The sequence below is a fragment of the Scyliorhinus torazame genome, chromosome 12 (genome assembly GCF_047496885.1).
Source record: "Scyliorhinus torazame isolate Kashiwa2021f chromosome 12, sScyTor2.1, whole genome shotgun sequence".
NCBI classification, from domain to species: domain Eukaryota; kingdom Metazoa; phylum Chordata; class Chondrichthyes; order Carcharhiniformes; family Scyliorhinidae; genus Scyliorhinus; species Scyliorhinus torazame.
In genome coordinates this window covers 91,810,925-91,832,844 of record NC_092718.1, presented here as the reverse complement: position 1 = coordinate 91,832,844, position 21,920 = coordinate 91,810,925, and the positions used below count along the sequence as shown (strand labels likewise).

Genomic DNA, 21,920 nt, shown 5'->3' with positions numbered 1-21,920 from the left:
CTCTGTCTCTCTAACCCTCTCTATGTCTCTCTAACCCTCTCTCTCCCATCTCTCCTCTCTCTAATTCTCACTCTGTCTCTATTCCTCTCTCTCACTCTCTAATCCTCTCTCTCTAATACTCTCTCTCTCTTTAATCCTCTCGCTCTGTAATCCTCTCTCTCTCTCTCTCTAATCCTCTCCCTCTAATCTTCTTATCCTCGCACTCTCTAATCATCTCTCTCTCTAATACTCTCTCTCTCTAATCCTCTCACTCTGTAATCCTCTCGCTCTCTAATCCTCTCCCTCTAATCTTCTCATTCTCTCTCTCTCTAATCTCTCTGTTTCTCTAATCCTCGCTCTCTCTAATCTTCTCTCTCCCTAATCCTCTCTCTTATCCTCTCGCTCTCTCATCCTCTCTCTCCCCCTAATCCTCTCCCTCTAATCTCTCTCCAATCATCTCACTCTCTCTAATCCTCTCTCTGTCTCTCTAATCCTCTCTCTCCCTCTACTCCTCTGTAGCTCTCTCTGTGAGTAAACATTTTGTGATGGAAGTTTGAAATGACTATATCTCGACGAAAGCAGAGGCACTAACATTAACAAGAATATAGGTTTCTCTAATATATCTGATGAGTAGCATGCAAGACGCAGGGAGTTATTTCTCGATGAAACTAGAGATAATCAAATCAATTTTAAAGAGAAAGAGAAGATCATCATTGGGACTGTCAGTGTTATTTGTGACTCAATAATGGTGCAATTACAGAGTGAATCTCTGAAGAAAACTTAATTTATTTTGGGTGCTTTTGACAGAGGCGTGAATGGACATGCCAATAAAGCACTGCAATAAGAAATTAAGTGAATTCTACCAGGAGGGCATGGATAAAAATCGCTTTACATTGTATGTTTTCAAGCAGCAGTTAGATACAGCACTTCAGGTTTAGGGGATCAAAAGATATGGGGGGAAGGAGCGATTAGGCTGTTGAGTTGGATGATTAGCCATGACCACAATGGATGGTGGAGCAGGCTCAAAGAGGCGAATGGCCTTCTCCTAATTTCTATGTTTTTAAGATGAAGTGAAGCTCTGTGTTTTGAGATAACAAGTTGATTTGTACAGGCTTGTACGTGATGGTTTGCAGGCAATCTTTCCAAATGTGGAAACCGTTCTGAAACTATTTTTAACAAGACCTGTCTCTAAACCTTCCAGTCAACATTCCTTTTTCTGTATTAAAAAGAGTTAAAAATTATTTGCGAAGCACGATGAGTCAGGAAGATTTGACAAGTTCAGCAATATTGACGATTGAAAGTGCATCTTTACGAGATATTACCTACGATGACTTTGTGAGGGAAAAGTGTCGAAAGAAAAGCTGACTAAATTGCCATGCTAACAGGGTATGCCAGCATGTTCTCATGTTTAAATTCTGCTTTCCAAAATGGACCAATGCTGGTCTGCTATAATGGCTGCAGCTGGTAACGTGCTGGCAGCTCGAACCACCATCACTCTCGGGACTGACCTTCAGAAAGTCTCCAGGGCAAAGAGCAGAATCCTGGAGACAGCCACTGATATTGGACTTGAACTGACTGGATGTTCCGCTCACGCCGATTTACTGCAATAACCTCTTTGATTTTGTGAGTTGTAGTCAGGAAGTTGACTTTTATTTTTGAAACTGAATGAGACTCTGAAATATACTGAGTGGCAGCAAATGCATCTTGTTGATGGGGTATTTGACCTGTGCTGCAATGATGCCATTGGCTGATTATTACATGTCGTTGCTCAATAGCAACTTCCAGGTTCGCCCACCTCAAAACTCACATCGCAATATTGGCCAACTTTACCTTCATTTTGACAAGAGGTAAGCTTGGATTTCAATTCAGCAGTTATTTATGCAGGCATGCTTTCACAAGTGAAAAAGCAGTGATGAATTTGGGTGTTTTTTGTGGCTTCCCCTTTGGGTTCTGTGGGGCGCAGCCCGGTGGTGTTGGGGGAGGGGGAACCAGAGATGAAGGTGAGCATGGGGGCACCGCTGACTGTATATCCATCCCTGCTCGCCCTCCAGTCGCACCTCTGCTCTGCTTTCATCGTCCTGAGTGATGTTAGACGCCGAGCCTCACTTCACTGTTGGATCTGTGACCCAGTGATTATGGGATTTGGGAGGGAAAGAGATGTTTTGACTAGAGTGGCAGACTCAGAAGGGAAGGTGATGGGTAAACATCGGGAGGTGAAAAGATCATTCACCCCATCTTGCGATGTGGGGCCAGCTCTGCAGAGTGAAGAGAGCAGATTAGGTCTTGGGCAGAATCTCCACAAAAAAATAGCAAAGTGTCAGGTTCAGTGAGGGAACCTGCGTGTTTTTCTCTCTCTCTCTTTTTCTAGAGACATAGCGAGAGAGAGAGAGAAACATGCAGGTTTCCCGAGGAGATCTTCCCACACTTTGCCATTATTTTGAAGGGGGAGGTGGGGGTGTGCAGGGGTATTGTGAGGGGCAGGGCCTAGACATAACAGCAAGCCCGGCTCCACAGTGATCGGGGCGCCAGGGGGCAGGGCCATGTTCCCCACCACCCGGCCTCCCAGCATCCTGGCACGGTCATCACGTCTGGTCTCCATTTGTGGAGATCAGTAGTGAATCCTGCCTGCACCAAATGGGGACATTGCACATTCCCGGAAGGTTCGATGTTAAGCGGATTTTGAATATTAAAATCCATTTAAATGAACGGTAATCAGATTCCCATCTGCTAGATGGTCTCGGGAACATCATGTGCTGTTCGGCACCCAACACAAATCCCGTTTTAGGCCTCTCCCAGAATTTCCCCAACATCACGGGATTTGCAGCAGGCGCTATGTGGCCAGAAAACTGCCCCCTTTCTTTCTCTCTCTCCCTCTCAGGTGAGACAGATGATCAGTTATGATGATATTGAATGGCGGAGCAGGCTCGAAGGGCCGTTTGGCCTATTCTTGCTCCTAGTTTGAAAATTAAATGAAAATCGCTTATTGTCACAAGTAGGCTTCAAATGAAGTTACTGTGAAAAGCCCCTAGTTTCTAGTTTCTATGTTCTCTCGGTTTCTCACCTCTCAGCTCTTTCGGAGCCCTGAGTCAACAACACACATCGCACAACCCATGCCGCCAGATTGGATGACCTTCAATTCTGCTGCGGGATCTTGTTGTGCGGCCACTGGCCAGGAGAGTGAAGCGCTGTGGAATGTTTCCGTGATGCAGTGAAGTGGCCCTTTAAGCGTTATGAGGCTTTCTACCCAGTGACTTGCCCAATGGCGGGATCGCACACGTCCATCTTTTCAGTGACAGGTCGTTGTATTGGGGGCAAGATTGGAACTGAAGCCCACAGTTATACTGTCGCAATCAAACTGAAAACCTAGCTCCCAATAACTCAATGCCCAACAGGAGCTCAAAATATAAATCTCCGGTTTGAACCTGTCTGCAGTTTCTGCGTTAAGAGCACAAGATCTTCTGAAATTAGGAGCGACCCCCCCCCCCCCGCCCCACTCCACCGCCCAAAAACAGCTGAAGACAAGGCCACCAGTGGTGAAGCGATGGGAATCGGCAGACACTCAAGAGACAGGAATTGGAGGAGTGCAGTGATCTTGGAGGGTTGTGGGTAGTGGAGGAGGTTACAAAGATAGGGAGGATTGTAGGGGTTGGAGGAGGTTACAGAGATAGGGAGGATTGGAGGGGCTGGAGGAGATTGCAGAGATAGGAAGGGATGTACGGGATGGCAGAGGTTGTAGAGACAGGGAGGGTTGTCGTGGTTGGAGGTTGCAGAGATAAGGAGGGTCGTAGGGGCTGGAGGAGGTTACGGAGATAGGGAGGGTTGTAGGGGCTGGAGGAGGTTACAGAGATAGGGAACGTTGTATGGGCTCGAGGAGATTGCAGAGATAAGGAGGGATGTACAGGATGGCAGAGGTTGCATAGATAGGGAGGGTTGTCGCGGCTGGAGGTTACAGAGATAAAGAGGGTTGTAGGGGCTGAAGGAGGTTACAGAGATAAAGAGGGTTGTAGGGGCTGGAGGAGATTATAGAGATAGGGAGGGTTGGAGGGGCTGGAGGAGGTTACAGAGATAGGGAGGGTTGTAGGGGCTGGAGGAGGTTATAGAGATAGGGAGGTTGTAGGGTCTGGAGGAGGTTACAGAGCCAGGGAGGCTTTTGGGGCCTGGTGGAGATGTGGGAGTGACAGATTTTCCACCATGCGTTCCTGACCTGTGTCACAGGCTTCTTGAATTGGCAACGATTATCCAATTTGTATTTGACATGGTGCCATGGAAACACTTTCCTGAGATTCTGAAGCTGTCTCTATAATCCCTGCTTATTGACTCTTCTTCAAGCTGCTGGCGGCAGGGGGGGGGGCTAAGAATGATGCAGGCTTCAGTTATATTTATCAATTTAATGCAGGCTTTATTGGCTGCATTAGGCCTTAACTAGCCCATCCCACGAAATGGATGTCCCTAAATAATGTTGGTGCAGACTTCTTGCAGACAAGCCTCGGTCTGGGAACCGCCTGCTCGTTTAGTTGCATCGCAAACCTTTAAATAGACATCCTCTTTGGAAAAAAAGATTACAAGCTTTTCTGAGGAAGAGATTAATTTTCTTTGACAATAATGCCAGCTCTCGATCATAAAGTGAAGAACGCAGTCTTTGACAGGGAGTGGTTTGTAAACTCAGACAGCCTACATGCCCCAGGTTTTGGAATTCCCCCCTCAGAGTGACTCCCGGTCTGAAAAAAAGATCTCTGGTTGAAATTCTCATCCTTGTTTCCAAATCCCTCTGTGTCAGTGACTCTGAAAGATGCTATGGAAATGCAGTGTTCAGCACGTGAATCACAGCACTTGTCGTCCCCGCCCAGTCTAGCACAGTGACAGTGACCAGAATTTTGCCTTGGACCTGTTGCCCAATTCGAAACACAGACACATAAAAAATTGGAGTAGGTCATTTCTTGTGAACCTCGAGCCGATCAGCCATTATGATCATGGCTGATCTTCTATTTTAGTGACCTTTTCCCTGCTCGCCGCACCCACCGCCCCCCCCCCCCCCCCCCCCCGCCCCAACCCCCCATATCCTTTGATAACTTTTGTCCAAAGAACTATATCTAACTCCTTCTTGAAAGCAGACAATGGGGTGAATTCTCCGCCTCCCCAGCTGTGTGCTCCTCAGCGCCATACCATCGCTGGCAGCAGGATTCTCCGTTCCTGCTGCTGGCCAATGAGATGTCCCATTGTAGCCACCCCACTCCACCAGGAAACTCACGAACAGGAGTAAGCTGCTGGCGGAATGGAGAATCCCACAGGCGGTGTGTACACCCCAACGCTTTGGCCTTATAGAATCTCTACAGTGTAGAAGGAAGCCATTCAACCCATTGAATCTGCACCGGTCTTCCGAAAGAGCACCTACCCAGGTCCTCTAGCCCGCCCAATTCATGTAACCCCGTAACCTAACCTGCACATCCCTGGACTCTTCAGGGGCAATTTAGCATGGCTAAATTGGCTTGGCTACAATGTGGAAAAGTGTGAGGTTATGAACTTTGGAAGGAGGAATTTAGCCATAGACTATTTTCTAAATGGGGAAATGCTCAGGAAATCAGAAGCCCAAAGGGACTTGGGGTTCTTCTTCACGATTCTCTTAAGGTTAACGTCCCGGTTCAGTCGGCAGTTAGGAAGACAAATGCAATGTTAGCATTCATGTCGAGAGGGCTAGAATACAAGAGCTGGGATGTACTTCTGAGGTTGTATAAGGCTCTAGTCAGACCCCATTTGGGGTATTGTGAGCAGTTTTGGGCCCCATATCTAAGGAAGGATGTGCTGGCCTTGGAAAGGGTCCAGAGGAGGTTCACAAGAATGATCCCTGGAATGAAGAGCTTGTCGTATGAGGAATGGTCGAGGACTCTGGTTCTGTACTCGTTGGAGTTTAGAAGGATGAGAGGGTATCTTATTGAAACTTACATGGTACTACGAGGCCTGGATAGAGTGGATGTGGAGAGGATGTTTGCACTTGTAGGAAAAACTGGAACCAGAGGGCACAATCTAAATAACTAAAAGGACGATCCTTTAAAACAGAGATGAAGAGGAATTTCTTCAGCCAGAGGGTGGTGAATCTGTGGAACTATTTGCCGCAGAAGACTATGGAGGCCAAATCACCGAGTGTCTTTAAGACAGATATAGGTAGGTTCTTGATTAATAAGGGGATCAGGAGTTATGGGGAGAAGGCAGGAGAATGGGGATGAGAAATATCAGCAATGATTGAATGGCGGTGCAGACTCAATGGTCCAAGTGGCCTAATTCTGCTCCTATGCCTTATGGTCTATTTGGTCTTAATCCACCTAACCTGCACATCCCTGGATTCTAAGGGGCAATTTATCACGGCCAATCAACCTAACCTGCACATCCCTGGACTGTGGGAGGAAACTGGAGCACCCGGAGGAAACCCACGCAGACACGGGGAGGAAGTGCAGACTCCACACAGCCAACCAAGGCCGGAATCGAACCCAGCACCCCGGCGCTATGAGGCAGCAGTGCTAACCACTGTGCCACCGTGCTGCCTCTTTAACTGCTTTCGGCTAGAGGATTCCGCAGGCTCACCACTGTCCGGGTGAAGAAAGTTCTCCTCACCTCAGTCCTGGAGATTTCTCCTCACCCTCCATTGCGGTTCCGCTCGCGAGTCCCAGCAGGTAGGTGGAATCTTCAGGGGGGCAGGGTGGGGGCGGGAACATATAATTCAACTTCAAACACAGAGACTAGAAAACATCTCGGCACACATTGATATTAAAGTGGAGACAGACTGGAATTTAGAGAGCTTGCCAAGGAGAGTCGAGCAAAGGCCTTCATTTCAGAGTGTGCAATCATCTGGGAGACACGGTGCGAACCACGTGACTAACAGCCACTCCAAAACCCCAGTGTCTCTTATTTTCATTTTCCTTAATTGAAATAATTACCATTGAGGATCAGAAGGGTTGAGGATATAAGACAGACAAGGACACACCGGGATCAGACAGTGACTGGGAGCTGAACAGGATCGACGTGAGTTGTGTTCTTTGTCTGTACCTTCCTCCTGCATTGGGCCAGCTTCTAGCTCAAATATAATTTACTTTGGCAATACCTTTCTCTCCTGCCAGAGTCTCAAAGTGCCCCCCCTTTTTTTTTAACAAAAGGATGAGGAGGACTTTAGTTCTTGTTGGGAAGACTGGGATTGTTCTCCCTTGAGCAGAGGTTAAGGGGGAGATTGAACCGAGGCGTTCAAAATCACGAGGTTTGGAGAGAGTAAATAAGGAGAAAGTGTTTCCAGATGGCAGGAGAGTGAGGAACCAGATTGAAGAGAATCGTGAAGAGAACCAGAGTGGGGAGGAATTTTTATTTTACCCAGCGAGTTGCTGTGATCTGGAAGGTGCTGCCTGAAAGGGCGGTGGAAACAGATTCAACAGGAACTTTCAAAGGGGGAATTGGAGAAATACTGGAAGTGGAAAGTTTGACAGGAATATGGGGGGAAAGGGCAGGGGGCGGGGGGAGGGAGAGAATGGGGAGTAATTGGAAAGATCGTTCAAAGAGCCAGGACAGGAATGATGGGCTGAATGGCCTCCTCCTGTGCTGATGGCGGTAACTTGTTTTCTTGCTGCAAGTATATATCCACTAGTCACTGGTCACTCAGACTGTGAGGTGATAGCTGGGCTTGTGACTTTGTCTCAGATTCAGGCATTTCCTTAACCACCTATACCTGTTGCTCAGTGGACCTAACTCCACTCTCTCTCTCTGTCCCTTTCTCTTTCTCTCTCTATCTCTTTCATACTGTAGTTCCCTCTCTCTTTCCCCCCTCTCTGCTGCTCTCTCTCTCTCTCTCTTTTTCTATTCCTCTATCTCTTTTTCTCTCTCTCTGTCTCGCTCTCTCTCTGTCTCTCCATCTATCTGTCTCTCTCTCTATCTCTCTGTCAGTCCGTGTCTCTTTCTCTGTCTCTGTTTCTGCCTTTCTCTCTCCTTCCCGTCCCCTCTCTCGGTCTGCTGATCTTTCTCTTTCTGCCTCTCTTTTTTCTGTCTTTCTAACTTCCTCCCTCTAATTCTCCGCCTTGCTCTGTCTTTTTTGTTTTCTCGCTCTATCTCTCAGTTCTCTCTGTCTGTCTCTGTCTCTCTTTCTCTGTTTCTTTCTCTCTCTCTATGTATGTATGCCTCTCTCTGTCTTTCTCTACCGGTCTCTCTCTCTTTCGCTCTCCATCTCTGTCTCATTCTCTCTCTATCTGTCTTGTTCTCTCTCTCTCTCTGTCTACCTGTCTCTCTCTCTCTCTCTGCCTCTCCTCCTTGCTCCCTCTGTCTCTCTTTTTCTCTTTCTGTCTTATCTCTCTCTAATTCTGACTCAGTCTCTCTCTCTTTCTCTCTCCATCTCTGTCTCATTCTCTCTCTATCTGTCTTGTTCTCTCTCTGTCTACCTCTCTCTCTCTCTCTCTGCCTCTCCTCCTTGCACCCTCTGTCTCTCTTTTTCTCTCTTTCTGTCTTATCTCTCTCTAATTCTGACTCAGTCGCTCTCTCTTTCTCACTTTCTATCTCTGTCTCTCGGTTCTCTCTGTCTCTGTCTCTCTACATATGTCTGCCTCTCTGTCTTTCTTTCTCCATCTGTCTCTGTCTCTATCATTCTCTCTGTCTTTCTCTGTTTCTTTCTCTTTGCCTTGCCCACTTTTCTCTCTCTCCCTCGCTGTATCACAATCCCACTCTCTCCCTCTCTTCCGATGAAGCACTCGACCCGATGATCAAATGCACAGCCAGTTGAATCTAGGGACTCGGACTGTAATGATGCTTGATGTATCAATTCCTATTCCAGATTAATCTCCAGCATATCGGGTTTCCTCGAGTATCTCTCGCCCATCGGGTGTGATGGCAGAGTTGGGGGGGGGGGGGGGGCGCGGCCGCGGGGGGGGGGGGGGGGGGGGCGATGGTGGTGTGGGTTCGGGGTACATTCTCCACGGATGGTTTGAGGTGGTTAAGAGGTATGTGGTTACCAGGCACAGAGCATGGTCACAGCGTGGGCACAGTGGAACCTGGCCGTGGGCCTGTTTTGTGGGCACTTCCTCTCTCTCAGTAAGGAACCACATTTAGCCTTGTCTGATGTGAAGGGGCAATCGTACAACAACTGCATGACTCCACATGACATAACCGGAGAGTAAGAGTGGCTTAGTTTTAGGACCATTCTGTAGCTCGTCTCCTGTTAACACTGCAAAGAACAGTCTCTCTTCGAACAAGGCACTAACATCCCTGGCCTGTTTCAGACCCAGCAAGGACAAACACCATCACCCTTCCAGAAGCATGAAGCTGACACTCGCTACCGTGGCTGTTTGTATCATCCTGTTGGCTACTCTCACAGGTAAGCAGGAAAGTGTATGGAGAGATGGAAATAAAAAGGGAGATAGGGAGGTTGGAGCAGTACATAGAGAGGAAAGAAGGAAGAGATGGGCAGGGATAAGAAGTGGGGGGGGAATAAAAGAGAGAGCTAAATGGAGGGTATGGAATGAGGTATCAGGGGAGATGGGATACAGATTGCCTGCGATTCAGGGGGAGTTAGGGAGAGAACGAGAGCGGGCGATTTGGAGAGAGAGATACAGGGAGAGAGAAGGAGATTTGGAGAGAGAGTTCGGGAGAGAAAGGGAAATTTAGAGAGTTAGGGATAGAGGAAGGGAGATTTGGAGAGAGGGAGAGAGAGAAGGAGGTTGGGAGAGAGAGTGAAAGATAAACAATGGGAAGAAGGAGAAAAAGGGTATTGATAATGATGAGACACAGAATGATGGGAAGAAGGTCTGGAATGAGGGAGAGCAAGTGAGGGGAGAGAAAGAGAAATAGAAAGAAAGAAACAAGGAGACAGAAGGAGAGAAATGTTGAGATGAATACCAGCAGTTTGACAGTCTGAGACACACATGACTTGGAACTGATACAGACACAAGGGTTCAGCTTCATCCAGTCAGTCCCCTGTCCTAATAAATCACAAACAACTACAGTTGCAGTTTGCTGACAGAATTGGGGAGGGTGCAAATGGTTTGTGGTTGGATTATCCAGTCATTCCCCATGTTCCTGGCACATGGTAGTTATTATAGTCAGAGGTCAGTGAGATACAGTTGTGGTTTTCAGCCTGGATCAACTTATTTTTCCTTCTGGAGATAAAAAGTTGGGTAAAGGGACAGATATATAGATAGATAGCCTCAGGCTCCAGAACTGAAGCAGGCTCCAAACCTCAGGCTCCAGCACTGTTATAGACCGCAAGTCCTGCACTATCATGGGCCCTAGGCCCCAAACCCCATGCAGGCCTCAGGCTCCAGCACTGTAACAGGCCTCCAGGTTCCAGCACTGTTATAGCATCGAGGCTCCTGCATTGTTGCAGGCATCAGGCTCTAACTCTGTTACACAGATTCCAAGCCTCTGGCTTCAGCTCTATTAAGGGTCCCATGCTCCAAGCCCCATGCAGGCCTCAGGCACTAGCACTGTATAAGGCCGCCAGGCTCCAACACGGCTATAGATCTAGGCCTCAGGCCCGGGCCCTAGGCTCCATCACTACTACAGATCCCAGGGTTCCAGCAGGTACATTGGGCACCAGCACAAATACAAGCCTGAGGGTCATAGAAACATAGAGGGCGCTATTCTCCCCCTCCACGCCGGATGAGAGAATCGCCAGGGCGCCACGCAGATCGCGCCACGCCACCCCGACCCCCGCACGCGATTCTCCCACCCCCCGGAAACCAGCGATGCGCGATTCGCACCGGGCCACTCGGAGAACCGTCGAGCGGCGATTCTCCGGACTGGATGGGCCGAGCGGCCGCTACAACACGACAGCTTCCCGCCGGCACCGTCCACCCCTGGTCGCTGCCGGCGGGAACGCTGGGGGGTGTGTGGCCTGGGGGGGGGGGGGGGGGGAGGTGGGATCCTTCACCAGGGTCGCCTCCGATGGAGTCTGGCCCGCGATCGGGGCCTACCGATCGGCGGGCCGGCCTCTCCCCCCTCGGGCCTACCTCCTTTCGCGTGCGACCCCAGAACACCGGCTCCATGTTGGTGAGGGGCCGGCGTGCGTAAGACATTCCCCACGCATGCGCAGGATTGGGCTGCCCCATTTGGCACCGCGTAAGGACTCTGGAGCGGGGTGAACCGCTCCAGCGCCATGCTGGCCTGCTGTCGGGGCCAGAATAGGTTGTGTCCGGGCCCTGTTTGCACCGTCGTGAAACGCGAGGGCGTTCACGACGGCAAGAACACTTGGCCTCAATATCGGAGAATCGCCCCCAGAATCCCTAAAGTGTAGAAGGAGGCCATTCGGCCCATCAAGTCTGCACCAACTGTCTCGGCCCAATCCCCCACCCTATCCTGTAACCACACTAAGGGGCAATTTAGCATAGCTACTCCACCTAACTTGCGCATCTTTGGACTGTGGAAAGAAATCAGAGCACCCGAAGGAAACCCACGCAGACACGGGGAGAATGTGCACATTCCACAGGAATCGAACACCGGTCCCTGGCGCTGTGAGGCAGCAGTGCTTTGGGCCTTGATCGAACCAATGGTCCTGGCATTAGCAGATAGATTAAAACCTGAAAGACTCTGGAATCCCAAACTGAAGGAAAAAACAATTCCAAACTGTCAAATCCCAATAGAAACAAAATCTGTAACACTGGCATCAGTTATACTGGAGTTCCAATTTAAGGGATACTAGTTCAGACATGTCCTCCTGATTTCCATTCATTTCCACATTTTACTGGTTCCTCCATGCAGCACAGAATCAGGGTCACAGAGTTTAAGGAAAGCGGAGGGATCAAAGGCTCACACACAAGTCTCCAATTACCAAGAGCCCGAATTAATGCTGAGAGTTCCTCATGCTGGGATCTGCCAATAATTAAGGAACTCAAAAGCACAAAGTAATTGTAGAAACAAATTCCTTCAGGCCATTTCCCACCGAACAGTAAAAATGACAGTGTGTGTGGTTTGCAAATTAAACATCTTTGAGCAGCCCAGACATGTTTTCACAAAACAAAATGCTCATTGTTCTGTGAATTCCATCACCGAAGAGAAAAGCTGCCTCAATAAAGATAATCAGAGAACCATAGAATTTACAGTGCAGAAGGAGGCCATTCGGCCCATCGTGTCTGCACCGGCTCTTGGAAAGAGCACCCTACTGAAGCTCACACCTCCACCCTTTCCCCGTAACCCAGCAACCCCACCTAACCTAAGGGGCAATTTATCGTGGCCAATCCACCTAACCTGCACATCTTTGGACTGTGGGAGGAAACCGGAGCACCCGGAGGAAACCCACGCACACACGGGGAGGATATGCAGACTCCGCACAGACAGTGACCCAAGCGGGAATCGAACCTGGCACCCTGGTGCTGTGAAGCCATGGTGCTACCACTATGCTACCGTGCTGCCCGTAATGTCTGAGACATCCCAGTGTGTCCGTCAAACACTCCCTGGACAGGTACAGCACAGGGTTAGATATAGAGTAAAGCTCCCTCTGCACTGTCCCCATCAAACACTCCCAGGACAGGTATAACACAGGGTTAGATTCAGAGTAAAGCTCCCTCTACACTGTCCCCATCAAACACTGCCAGGACAGGTACAGCACGGTGTTAGATACAGAGTAAAGCTCCCTCTACACTGTCCCCATCAAACACTCCCTGGACAGGTACAGCACGGGGTTAGATACAGAGTAAAGCTCCCTCTACACTGTCCCCATCAAACACTCCCAGGACAGGTATAGCACGGGGTTAGATTCAGAGTAAAGCTCCCTCTGCACTGTCCCCATCAAACACTACCAGGACAGGTACAGCACGGGGTTAGATACAGAGTAAAGCTCCCTCTACACTATCCCCATCAAACACTCCCAGGACAGGTACAGCACGGGGTTAGGTACAGAGTAAAGCTCCCTCTGCACTGTCCCTGTCAAACACTCCCAGGTTAGGTACAGCACAGGGTTAGATCGGGTGGAGGCGTGGGCTAAGGTGGGGGTGATCTTTCCAAGGGCCGGTGCAGACTTGATGAGCCGAATGGCCTCCTTCTGCATTGTAAATTCTATGAGATTCTATGAGATACAAGATTAAGCTTCCTCTCTACACTGTCCTCAAAAACTATCCCTTGATCAACATCACAAAAAAAAGATGGTCTTGGTTCTCATTGCACTGTTGTTTGCAGGATCTTACTGTTTGTAAACTTATATTTGAACAGTGACTGGACTTCAAAGCCCCGTTAATGGTTGTGAATCATGTTGGGATGTCCTCAGGTGGGGAAATGTGTTTGAGAATAGCAACACTTTCCTTTCTCTTTAAAGTTCAATCAGAGTTTAGTTCCTGAGTCTGAACATTGCCTGATGTCTGATTAACATTTCTGTGAAGCGCTGTGGAATGTTTACAACTCAGTGGAATGGTGTTCTATTGAAATGTAAATAGTTGTTGGAGATCACTTCCCTCCCATCCCGTTGATCCGGGTCAGCAGGGTGGGAGGGGTGGCACCCTGCAGTGGTATTGAATGGTCTGTTATGTTTGCCTCCTCAGAAAGCACGCCCACCCCAGAAGTGCCCCTCCTCAATGTGACTGCTCCAACAGCCTCAGCCTCCATGGTAGATCGGATCATGAACTTCCAGGACCACATCAGGCAATGGGCCAATCAGCTGAGTGAGAAAACACGGTCGGCATTCCAGAAACTTCAGGTCCAGGAGGTCAACAGGGTCATGAGGTGAGCTCTGCCCCATCCCTCCATTCCCACGCTCAATTCATCACAATCTTGCTCTGTCTCTCTATATCCACTCCCCCTCCATCCCAAGACACCAGGGGCGGGGTTCTCCGACCCCCCACGCTATCTCCACACTCCCCCATCCCCCACCCTCTCTCCCTATCTCCACACTCCCCCATCCCCCACCCTCTCTCTATCTCCACACTCCACCATCCCCCACCCTCCACCCTCCCCAACCTCTCTCTCTATCTCCCCACTCCCCCATCTCCCACCCTCTCCCTATCTCCACCCCCCATCCCCCACCCTCTCCCTATCTCCACACTCCCCAACTCCCATCCTCTCCCTATCTCCACACTCTCCCACTCCCTCTCCCTATCTCCACCCCCATCCCCCACCCTCTCCCTATCTCCACACTCCCCAACTCCCACCCCCTCCCTATCTCCACACTCCCCCACCCTCTCTTCCTATCTCCACCCCCCCCATCTCCCACCCTCTCCCTATCTCTACACTCCCCAACTCCCACCCTCTCCCTATTTCCACACTCCCCCACTCCCTCTCCCTATCTCCACCCCCCATCCCCCACCCTCTCCCTATCTCCACACTCCCCCACTCCCTATCTCCACCCCCATCCCCCACCCTCTCCCTATCTCCACACTTCCCCACTTCCACTCCCTATCTCCACACCCCCCCATCCCCCACCCTCTCCCTATCTCCACACTCCGCCATCCCCCACCCTCTCCCTATCTCCACACTCCCCCACCCCTCTCCCTCTCTCTCTATCGCCACACTCCCCCATCTCCCACCCTCTCCCTATCTCCACACTCCCCCATCTCCCACCCTCTCCCTATCTCCACACTCCCCCACCCTCTCTCCCTATCTCCACACTGCCCCATCTCCCACCCTCTCCCTATCTCCACACTCCCCCATTCCCCACCCTCTCTCTCTATCTCCACACTCCCCCAGTCCCTCTCCCTATCTCCACCCCCCATCTCCCACCCTCTCCCTATCTCCACCCCCTCCCCCATCCCCCAACCTCTCCCTATCTCCACACTCCCCCATCCCCCACCCTCTCTCTATCTCCACATTCCTCCATCCCCCACCCTCTCCTTATCTCCACACTCCCCCATCCCCCACCCTCGCCCTATCTCCACACTCCCCCATCCCCCACCCTCGCCCTATCTCCACACTCCCCCATCTCCCACCCTCTCCCTATCTCCACACACCCCATCCCCCACTCCCTCTCCCTATCTCCACACTCCCCCATCTCCCACCCTCTCCCTATCTCCACACTCCCCCATCTCCCACCGCCTCTCCCTATCTCCACACGCCCCCATCCCCCACTCCCTCTCCCTATCTCCACACTCCCCCATCCCCCTCTCTCTATCTCCACACACCCCCATCTCCCACCCTCTCCCTATCTCCACAACCCCCACCCCCACCCTCTCCCTATCTCCACACTCCCCCATCCCATTCCCTCTATCTCCACACTCCCCATCTCCCACCCTCTCCCTATCTCCACACCCCCATCCCCCACCCTCTCCCTATCTCCACACACCCAATCCCCCTCCCTCTCTCTCTATCTCCACACTCCCCCATCCCGCAATCTCCACACTCCCCCATCCCCCACCCTCTCTCCATCTCCACACTCCCCCATCCCCCACTCCCTCTCCCTATCTCCACACTCCCCCATCTCCCACCCTCTCCCTATCTCCACACTCCCCCTCCCTCTCTCTCTATCTCCACACTCCCCCATCCCCCACCCTCTCCCTATCTCCACGCTCCCCCATCCCCCTCCCTCTCTCTCTATCTCCACACCCCCCATCCCCCACTCCCTATCTCCACACTCCCCCATCCCCCACCCTCTCCCTATCTCCACACTCCCCCATCTCCCACCCTCTCTCCCTATATCCACACTCCCCCACTCCCTCTCCCTATCTCCACCCCCCATCTCCCACCCTCTCCCTATTTCCACCCCCCATCCCCCACCCTCTCCCTATCTCTACACTCCCCAACTCCCACCCTCTCCCTATCCCCACACTCCCCCACTCCCTCTCCCTACCTCCACCCCCCCATCCCCCACCCTCTCTCTATCTCCACTCTCCCCCACTCCCGATCTCCACCCCCCCATCCCCCACCCTCTCCCTATCTCCACACTCCCCCACTCCCTCTCCCTATCTCCACACTCCCCCATCCCCCACCCTCTCCCTTCTCCACACTCCGCCATCCCCCACCCTCTCCCTATCTCCACACTCCCCCACTCCCTCTCCCTATCTCCACACTCCCCCATCCCCCACCCTCGCCCTATCTCCACACTCCCCCACCCCTCTCCCACTCTCTCTATCTCCAGACTCCCCCATCCCCCACCCTCTCTCTCTATCGCCACACTCCCCCACTCCCTCTCCCTATCTCCACACTCCCCCATCCCCCACCCTCTCCCTATCTCCACACTCCCCCTCCCCCTCCCTCTCTCTCTATCTCCACCCCCCCCATCCCCCACTCCCTCTCCCTATCTCCACACTCCCCCATCCCCCACCCTCTCCCTATCTCCACACTCCCCCATCCCCCTCCCTCTCTATCTCCACACCCCCCATCCCCCACTCCCTCTCCCTATCTCCACACTCCACCACCCCCCACCCTCTCCCTATCTCCACACTCCCTCACCCCCCTCCCTCTCTCTCTATCTCCACACTCCCCCACCCCCCACCCTATCTCCACACTCCCCCATCCCCCTCCCCCTCTCTCTATCTCAACACCCCCCATCCCCCACCCTCTCCCTCCCTCTACATTCCCCCATCCCCCACCCTCTCCCTATCTCCACACTCCCCCACTCCCTCTCCCTATCTCCACACTCCCCCATCCCCCACCCTCGCCCTATCTCCACACTCCCCCACCCCTCTCCCACTCTCTCTATCTCCAGACTCCCCCATCCCCCACCCTCTCTCTCTATCGCCACACTCCCCCACTCCCTCTCCCTATCTCCACACTCCCCCATCCCCCACCCTCTCCCTATCTCCACACTCCCCCTCCCCCTCCCTCTCTCTCTATCTCCACCCCCCCCATCCCCCACTCCCTCTCCCTATCTCCACACTCCCCCATCCCCCACCCTCTCCCTATCTCCACACTCCCCCATCCCCCTCCCTCTCTATCTCCACACCCCCCATCCCCCACTCCCTCTCCCTATCTCCACACTCCACCACCCCCCACCCTCTCCCTATCTCCACACTCCCTCACCCCCCTCCCTCTCTCTCTATCTCCACACTCCCCCACCCCCCACCCTATCTCCACACTCCACCATCCCCCTCCCTCTCTCTCTATCTCCACACTCCCCCATCCCCCTCCCTCTATCTCCACACTCCCCCGTCTCCCACCCTCTCCCTATCTCCACACCACCATCCCCCACCCTCTTCCTACCTCCACACTCCCCCATCCCCCTCCCTCTCTCTCTACCTCCACACTCCCCCATCCCCCAATGTCCACACTCCCCCATCTCCCACCCTCTCCCTATGTCCACACTCCCCCACCCTCTCTCCCTATCTCCACACTCCACCCCCCACCCTCTCCCTATCTCCACACTCCCTCATCCCCTCCCTCTCTCTCTATCTCCACACTCCCCCATCCCCCACCCTCTCCCTATCTCCACACTCTCCCATCCCCCTCCCTCTCTGTCTCCACACCCCCATCCCCCACTCCCTCTCCCTATCTCCACACTCCACCCCCCCCCACCCTCTCCCTATCGCCACACTCCCTCATCCCACTCCCTCTCTCTCTATCTCCACACTCCCCCATCTCCCACCCTATCTCCACACACCCCACCCCCTCCCCCTCTCTCTATCTCCTCACCCCCCATCCCCCACCCTCTCCCTCTCTCCACACTCCCCCATCTCCCACCCTCTCTCCCTATCTCCACGCTCCACCATCCCCCAACCTCCCCCTATCTCCACACTCCCTCGCCCCCCTCCCTCTCTCTCTATCTCCACACTCCCCCATCCCCACTCTCTCCCTATCTCCACACTCCGCCATCCCCCTCCCTCGCTCTCTATCTCCACACCCCCCATCCCCCACCCTCTCCCTATCGCCACACTCCCCCATCCCCCTCCCCCTCTCTCTATCTCCACACCCCCCATCCCCCACCCTCTCCCTATCTCCACACTCCCACCCTCTCTCCCTATCTCCACGCTCCACCATCCCCCACCATCTCTCTATCTCCACACTCCCTCATCCCCCTCCCTCTCTCTTTATCTCCACACTCCCCCATCCCCCACCCTCTCCCTATCTCCACACTCCCCCATCTCCCACCCTCTCCCTATCTCCACACTCCCCCACCCTCTCTCCCTATCTCCACACTCCCCCATCTCCCACCCTCTCCCTATCTCCACACTCCCCCATCTCCCACCTTCTCCCTATCTCCACACTGCCCCATCTCCCACCCTCTCCCTATCTCCACACTCCCCCATCCCCCACCTCTCTCCCTATCTCCACACTCCCCCATCTCCCACCCTCTCCCTATCTCCACACTCCCCCACCCTCTCTCCCTATCTCCACACTCCCCCATCTCCCACCCTCTCCCTATCTCCACACTCCCCCATCCCCCACCTCTCTCCCTATCTCCACACTCCCCCATCCCCCACCCTCTCTCCCTATCTCCACACTCCCCCATCCCCCACCTCTCTCCCTATCTCCACACTCCCCCATCCCCCACCTCTCTCCCTATCTCCACACTCCCCCATCCCTCACCCTCTCTCCCTATCTCCACACTCCTCCATCCCCCACCCTCTCCCTCTATGTCCACATTCACCCATCCCCCACCCTCTCACTATATCCACACTCCCCCACCACCCACCCTCTCCCTATCTCCGCACTCCACCATCCCCCACCCTCTCCCTATCTCCACACTCCCCCCATCAACTCTCTTTCTCTCTCTACACTCCCGCCACCCCCTCTCTCTCTTTAACACTGGTATTGAGAGGATGGGATGTGTGGAGATAGAGACAGAGGGGGAATGGGGGTTCCTGGAGATAGAGAGAGAGGGGGAATGGGGGTTCCTGGAAATAGAGAGAGAGAGAGGTATGGGGGGTACCTGGAGATAGAGAGAGAGGGGGATGGGGGAATGTGGTGATACAGTTGGAGAGGGGGAATGGATGTGTGGAGAAGAGATGGGTTGGAGGGAGAGGAGATGGAAAAAGTGGTGTATGGGGAGAGTGTGGAGTTGAGAGAGAGTTGGATGGGGGATGTGTGGATATATATCCTAAGCTGGATCAGTAATGATCATATTGAAAGGAGTAGCAGGCTCAAAGGACTGGAGGGCCTGCTCCTGCTTCCATTTTTAAAAACATTTTCCAATTAAGGGGCAATTTAGTGGTCCAATCCACCTACCCTGCACATCTTTGGGTGGTGGGGGTGAGACCCCCACAGACAAGGGGAGAATGTGCAAATGTCCTCGGCGCTGTGAGGCAGCAGTGCTAACCACTGTGCCACCCCTGTTTCCATTTTAAATGTTTTTATGAGGTAAACTCCGTGGATTGGGCCCATATTCTCTTGAATTTAGAAATTGATTTGATTTGGACAATTGAAGCGACTTGATAGGGGCGAGAGAGCCGTGTCCTCCGTGGTGTGAGAGTGGAGTTCAGGACAAGGAGGAAGAACATTAAATGTGGAGCCAGGATATTCAGGGCTCATTCCCTCACAGAAAGGGGAGTGGACGACTGGAACTCTCACTGCACAAAAAGCACTGGGGCGATGAGGGGCCAACACAAAATTTTAAACGGGGTTTGATGGATTTTGTGTGGGGTAAGATGATTAAGGGTTAACTGAGGTATGTGGATGTAGTTATGATATAGATCAGCTGTGGTCTTATTGGATGGTGGAATAGGCCCGAGAGGCCTCCTCCTTTTCCTAATGTGATGTGGGTGAAAGTCTCTCATTGTTCCTCTGTCTCTCTCTGTGTTCCAGCACCTGGTTCTCCGATATCGGGAAGAAATTTGGAGGGTTCGGGAAGAAGGCTAAATGAAGGCTTGGGAAAGGTCGCGCGCGTCTCCCCTCCCAACCCCATCACAAGTCTCACTTCCCCTCCCCCACTCCTTCCCTCTCCCTAGCCCCTTCCCTCTCCACAGGCCCATCCCTCTCCCTCCCCCCATCCCCCTCGCCACCCCCCTCGCCATCTACCTCCGCTCCCCTCACACCCTCCCTCACCTCCTCACCCATCCACTCCTTCTCCCCCTCCCCCAGCATCGTGAGTCCCACCTCCTCTACCCTCGCCCACCATCCCCGCCTCCCCCTGGGCATTGTTAGCCAGGCCCCCTTCCCTATTCACTACCGCGCGTGGCCCATCCCCTCCCCGTCCTCCCGGCCGCTATCCCGCGCTGCGCAGCCCATCGCCAATGGCGCGGAACGGAGGAGACTCCCCAGCCCTTCCCACTCCAAAGGCCGGATCAAACCCCATCGGAAGAATTCCTTCCTCCTCGTACGTCTTCCCTCTCGCACAGAGGTCAAGTTCACAAGGAATCGGTCGTACATTTGATTCATGCTTTGCTCACAAGGAGAGGCCAACCAGCATTTTCACCTCTGCCAGCTGTAGCTCCGAGTGCCTCACTCTGTAAAACTCTGTTTTTCCTGAATTATCCAAAAATTGCATTAAAGAATTCATAATCCACGAACCACCTGTCTTGGGAATTTTTGTCAAAACTACGATTCTCTCCGTTCCTTAAGGATTGAAAAGAAATCTTTCTCAAGATGCCCGCCTGAGTATTTTTAATTTTTAAGTGCTTATTTTTGAGATAATCTATGCGCAAAATGTTCGGCTTTCCGGTTTCCTTATAGGTGAGAGGGGCAGCACAGCGGCACAGTGGTTAGCACTGCTGCCTCACAGCTTCAGGTACCCGGGTTCAAGTCTAGCCTCAGGTGACTGTGCAAAGTTTGCACTTTCTCCCCGTGTCTGTGTAGGTTTCCCCCGGGAGTTTCAGTTTCCTCCCACAGTCCAAAGATGTACAGTTTATGTGGATTGGCCGTGATAAATTGCCCCTTGGTGTCCAAAAAGTCAGATGGAGCGAGGGGGATAAGGTGGAGGGTGTGGAATTAAGTAGGGTGCTCTTTCCAAGGGCCGGTACAGACTCAATGGGCGAATAGCCTCTATCTGAACTGTAAATTCTATGATTCTATGATTCTCATTGAAGGTTCAGCCTCATTTCTTACATTGATGTTGCTGTTAAAAAGTATCTCATGTTAGTGAGATTGTAAACACAGTGAGGAGATTCCGTCATGCATTGCGTCTTAGTTACATTGTAAACACAGTGAGGAGATTCCATCATGCATTGCGTCTTAGTTACATTGTAAACACAGTGAGGAGATTCCATCATGCACTGTGTCTTAGTTACATTGTAAACACAGTGAGGAGATTCCATCATGCACTGTGTCTTAGTTACATTGTAAACACAGTGAGGAGAGTCCATCATGCACTGCGTCTTAGTTACATTATAAACACAGTGAGAATATTCCACCACGCACTGTGTCTTAGTTACATTATAAACACAGTGAGGAGATTCCACCACGCACTGCGTCTTAGTTACATTGTAAACACAGTGAGGAGATTCCATCATGCACTGTGTCTTAGTTACATTATAAACACAGAGAGGAGATTCCATCATGCACTGTGTCTTAGTTACATTGTAAACACTGAGGAGGTTCCATCATGCACTGCGACTTAGTTACATTATAAACACAGTGAGGAGATTCCACCATGCACTGCATCTTAGTTACATTGTAAACACAGTGAGGAGATTCCATCATGCATTGTGTCTTAGTTACATTGTAAACACAGTGAGGAGATTCCACCGCGCACTGCGTCTTAGTTACATTGTAAACACAGTGAGGAGATTCCATCATGCACTACGTCTTAGTTACATTGTAAACACAGTGAGGAGATTCCATCATGCACTGCGTCTTAGTTACATTATAAACACAGTGAGGAGATTCCACCACGCACTGCGTCTTAGTTACATTGTAAACACAGTGAGGAGATTCCATCATGCACTGTGTCTTAGTTACATTATAAACACAGTGAGAATATTCCACCACGCACTGTGTCTTAGTTACATTCTAAACATAGTGAGGAGATTCCACCATGCACTGCGTCTTAGTTACATTGTAAACACTGAGGAGATTCCATCATGCACTGCGTCTTAGTTACATTATAAACACAGTGAGGAGATTCCACCATGCACTGAGTCTTAGTTACATTGTAAACACAGTGAGGAGATTCCATCATGCATTGCGTCTTA

General features: G+C 51.9%; 1 protein-coding gene across 3 annotated transcripts; it reads left to right on the top strand.

Moving 5' to 3' along the window:
- The first annotated feature begins 1,680 nt into the window (after positions 1-1,680).
- On the top strand, positions 1,681-20,300 carry apoc1 (apolipoprotein C-I). Of its 3 annotated transcripts, none has more exons than XM_072470195.1 (4): positions 1,681-1,826; positions 9,222-9,316; positions 13,470-13,650; positions 19,597-20,300. In XM_072470195.1, exons 1-4 carry the CDS (start codon positions 1,690-1,692, stop codon positions 19,652-19,654), a joined length of 471 nt encoding a protein of 156 aa, XP_072326296.1. In that variant the 5' UTR covers positions 1,681-1,689; the 3' UTR covers positions 19,655-20,300. The 3 variants fall into 3 exon arrangements, with proteins under 3 accessions (XP_072326296.1, XP_072326298.1, XP_072326297.1); XM_072470197.1 differs by lacking the exon at positions 1,681-1,826 and adding an exon at positions 6,120-6,138; XM_072470196.1 differs by lacking the exon at positions 1,681-1,826 and adding an exon at positions 6,906-6,993.
- The last annotated feature ends 1,620 nt before the right edge of the window (positions 20,301-21,920 follow it).

Bases quoted from the DNA above. Each gene is read 5' to 3' on its own strand.
- apoc1 (XM_072470195.1), top strand. From the start codon at position 1,690: ATGGGGTATTTGACCTGTGCTGCAATGATGCCATTGGCTGATTATTAC. The intron at 1,827-9,221 runs GTAAGCTTGGAT...GGCCTGTTTCAG, and splicing joins TACCTTCATTTTGACAAGAG to ACCCAGCAAGGACAAACACC. The intron at 13,651-19,596 runs GTGAGCTCTGCC...TCTGTGTTCCAG, and splicing joins GAGGTCAACAGGGTCATGAG to CACCTGGTTCTCCGATATCG.